Here is a 3,386-nt window from a genome sequence, read left to right as displayed (position 1 = left end):
ACTATTTGAGCAGTTCTATACTGACGTCTAAAACGAAGATTCAATAATAAAAATGATCACTATGTATAATTAATCGCATTTCTTTATTTTAGTGATTTTTCTCATTAAAATTGATTTTACTTATAGAATGTAAGTAGAGATTGACTAAAGCTGTTGCAATTAGCGTAGTTTGCATTCATTTAGTTTTGTTACAACTTTTGTGCGAATGCATGCGAATTTTTAATGGGGGATGCGAAATTTTAAAAAACAAAAAAGTATCGGATTTCAAGGGTGGTGGTGCCACGCAGTCTCGATGCTTTTTTGGAAAAATATCCGTTTCACGTGATGCTTTAAAAGCATATGCAAAAATACACATAATACGTGTACACAAGATTTAAAAATGATGTAGAAGGCGCGCAATTCGGGACTTCTCTTCTCATCGTCGCTCGTTAAGCGAGTCATTTTGCTCGTTATACAAGGTTTATGAAATTGTATTAACATATTTGCTTCACAGATGTCAGCACCAGTGTTTTCCCTTAAATTCATAGTTTTTGATGGAAAATATACACAACAAAGTGTAAATTTATAAAACAGATTGCTTCATTAAAAATTAAATCTATAACTTTGCAATAAAATGGAATGTAGGAAAGGTATTTGCATTTGTTATTAAAACGTTTTTTGTTCTTAATTTTGGTCATTTTTATTATTGAATCTTCGCTTTTTCTTCTGCATGCTGCGTTTGCTCTGCTGGATTGGTCTCTTCTTAGATTCCCTCACAATCTGCAGGTTTATGAAATTGTATTAACATATTTGCTTCACAGATGTCAGCACAAGTTTTTCCCTTAAATTCATAGTATTTGATGGAAAAAAATACACAACAAAGTCTAAATTTATAAAACAGATTGCTTCATTAAAAATTAAATCTATAACTTTGCAATAAAATGGAACGTAGGAAGGGTATTTGCATTTGTTATTAAAACGATTTTTGTTCTTAATTTTGATCATTTTTATTATTGAATCTTCGTTTTTTCTTCTGCATGCTGCGTTTGCTCTGCTGGATTGGTCTCTTCTTAGATTCCCTCACAATCTGCGGACGCACGAAAACAATATTATATAAGATAAGGAAAAAAAGCAAAAGCTTACTACCTCTTCGAATTGGCCGCATCTGTGTTCGACAAAAGCGCACCTGTTGCAAGCGTTGCAGTGCTTCCAACTCTCCTTGACGCATCTCTTGCAATGCAGACAATGATTGTAAGTGCTTCCATCTTTGGATGTGCACGCTCCGCATTCGGCACAATGCCTGTTCTCCGCGGACACCCACCTCTTGCACGTCTCGCAGTGCTTGTAGCCGTCCTCGCCGCTCAAGTTAATCGCCCTGAAATAACGCAAATTCTTCAGATTATATCACCAAACAACATCGTTCGAATTGTTCCTACTCTGGCTTGAGGTTCGTGAAGATGCGCACCGGAGAGCCCTTCTTCCTTCCCTTGGGTCCGACCGTGAACAGAGTGTGATTGTCGTAATCCACTTTGAAGTCGCACATGTGAAAGTCGGGGAAACTGCCCAGAATCATCGGCTCCATGAAGTACGGGTATATCCAAAGGATCGGCGTGTCCGCGTCGTTTCCATTGATCTCTTGCTGAAGCTTATTTATCGATTTGAAGGTCGCAGCCAACGGTTCCACTCGACCACCGAACGGCGGATCTGTAACGATCACCAACTTCTCCTCGCTAAACAAATTCCAATTCGTCATTAAACCGCTTTATGCGTTCTTTGTGCAAATTTACCTGCTCAGAGTTAGGAATTCGCGGAAATGAGTTTTAGCTTCTTCCGAGAAGAAATGATTATTGAAAGAGTTGTACCAGCAGAACTCTTTGGGGCCATAAAAATTATGGAATCTCCTATCCAAATCTAAGAGCATCGATTTCATATCCTCCCGTTCGTTCGCAATGTGCTCGTGTATCCTTGGGGCACCGATGCAAAGAACCTTCCTGCAAAATGTACAAAGAAATCAACAAAACTATAAGAAAATATATGATATAATTACGTCAAGTTCTGTTTCCTCAGTATTTCCACTATGGTCTTAACAGTGTCCTTCGTAAACAGATATTGCGCTTCTGTCTTATCATTTTCCAAAGGTTGGAACATCTCCGTGGGACGTTTCATCTGATCATCACTGACCCCAAATACGGTGTTGCACTTCTGATGCTTCACCTTATCGATGTCCAACTGCATCACCGAGCAATCCTTGCAGAACATCCTCTCATTCTCAGGCATCTCCGAGACAGCCTCGTATACACTGTACAAGTTCTCGTGGTCCACACCTCTGAGATACTTCTTAGCCTGACCCTCCCAGTACTTGTTCTTCGCTTTGGAGAACATATCGTATTCGCTCTGCCATAGGAAGAACTCGCAATCCTTCCTGTCACGACACGCGGAGCACGCGAAGAATGGTTTGTCCTCCTCTCCGGTACGCGTGAAGAGAAGCGTCGGCCCGTGCGGACATTTCGGGTGCTTCGACAGATCACTCTCGATCACTTTTATACCCATTTCGAATGCACAATGTTCAGGGTTATGTTTACCTTTTCAACACATGCTTAAATGACAGACGATCGCAGCGCCGCTGGTCGTTCTTTTAATTCACAGCAATAGATGGCGGTCGATGTCATTTACAGCAGAGCTTCTCAACCTCTTAAATTAATTTAAAAAAATAATGAAAACAGTATTTAAATTTATTGAGAGACTACTATACAGATGATCAGCTCCTTCTGGTCCAATAGATGATGGAATAGACTGCGAGGAAAGCGGCGAAAGTCCAAACGGGATAGTGCTTGTAGTCGGCTTTGGAATAGTCGTTCAGTCTGCTTTGGCACAGAATGATCTCCGTCCTCAAATCCCTGTTCTCTTCGATCATTCCTTTCTCCACCTTAACCAGCTTCGTCTCCAGATCGTTCCTTACCTCCTCGACGGCCTTCGCGTTGTCTTTTGCATCCATCTCGCGCTCAACTCGAACGCTCGCTCGCAACTCATCCAACTCGATCCTCAGCTTACCCAAATCAATCGCAACATCGTCGATCCTCTCTTCAAGTTTCTCGCAACCGCAACTAATCGGTTTCATCAGCTTGAACTGCTCCTCGTCCAAGAACTTCTTGATGAAGGCTGCTATAGATTTCTCGTTCTCCAACGTATTGGAGAGCTCCTTCACAATGAGCTGATGACGGTTGCCACCTTCCATCTGAAGCGGAGACGAGCTCAAATTGTTGGTGAGCAACTCGACGAAACGGTTTTCCGTTTGATTCATTTTATCGTCGCTACTGGTGGTCGTCATCGTCGTCGTGGAAAGAGACTTCGACTTGGACGCGATGACGAGGATCTCCTTGATCTTCGTCTTGCGTTTAGAGATCGTG

General features: G+C 41.6%; 1 protein-coding gene across 1 annotated transcript; it reads right to left on the bottom strand.

The window, feature by feature from the left end:
• Positions 1-979: 979 nt before the first annotated feature.
• Positions 980-2,593, bottom strand: LOC108561594 (zinc finger CCHC domain-containing protein 4; the record flags this gene model as incomplete). Its single annotated transcript, XM_017919604.1, has 5 exons — positions 2,027-2,593; positions 1,767-1,970; positions 1,416-1,709; positions 1,126-1,354; positions 980-1,066 (listed from the first exon to the last, which is right to left on the bottom strand). Coding segments are annotated over exons 1-5 (1,317 nt in total), but the record flags the coding sequence as incomplete, so codon positions are not given.
• Between the last annotated feature and the right edge of the window lie 793 nt (positions 2,594-3,386).

The sequence above is a fragment of the Nicrophorus vespilloides genome, unplaced genomic scaffold (genome assembly GCF_001412225.1).
Source record: "Nicrophorus vespilloides isolate i.1.1-1 unplaced genomic scaffold, Nicve_v1.0, whole genome shotgun sequence".
Taxonomy (NCBI): Eukaryota; Metazoa; Arthropoda; class Insecta; order Coleoptera; family Silphidae; genus Nicrophorus; species Nicrophorus vespilloides.
The sequence above is the reverse complement of the archived record's forward strand: the minus strand, read 5'-3'. Positions and strand labels throughout refer to the sequence as shown.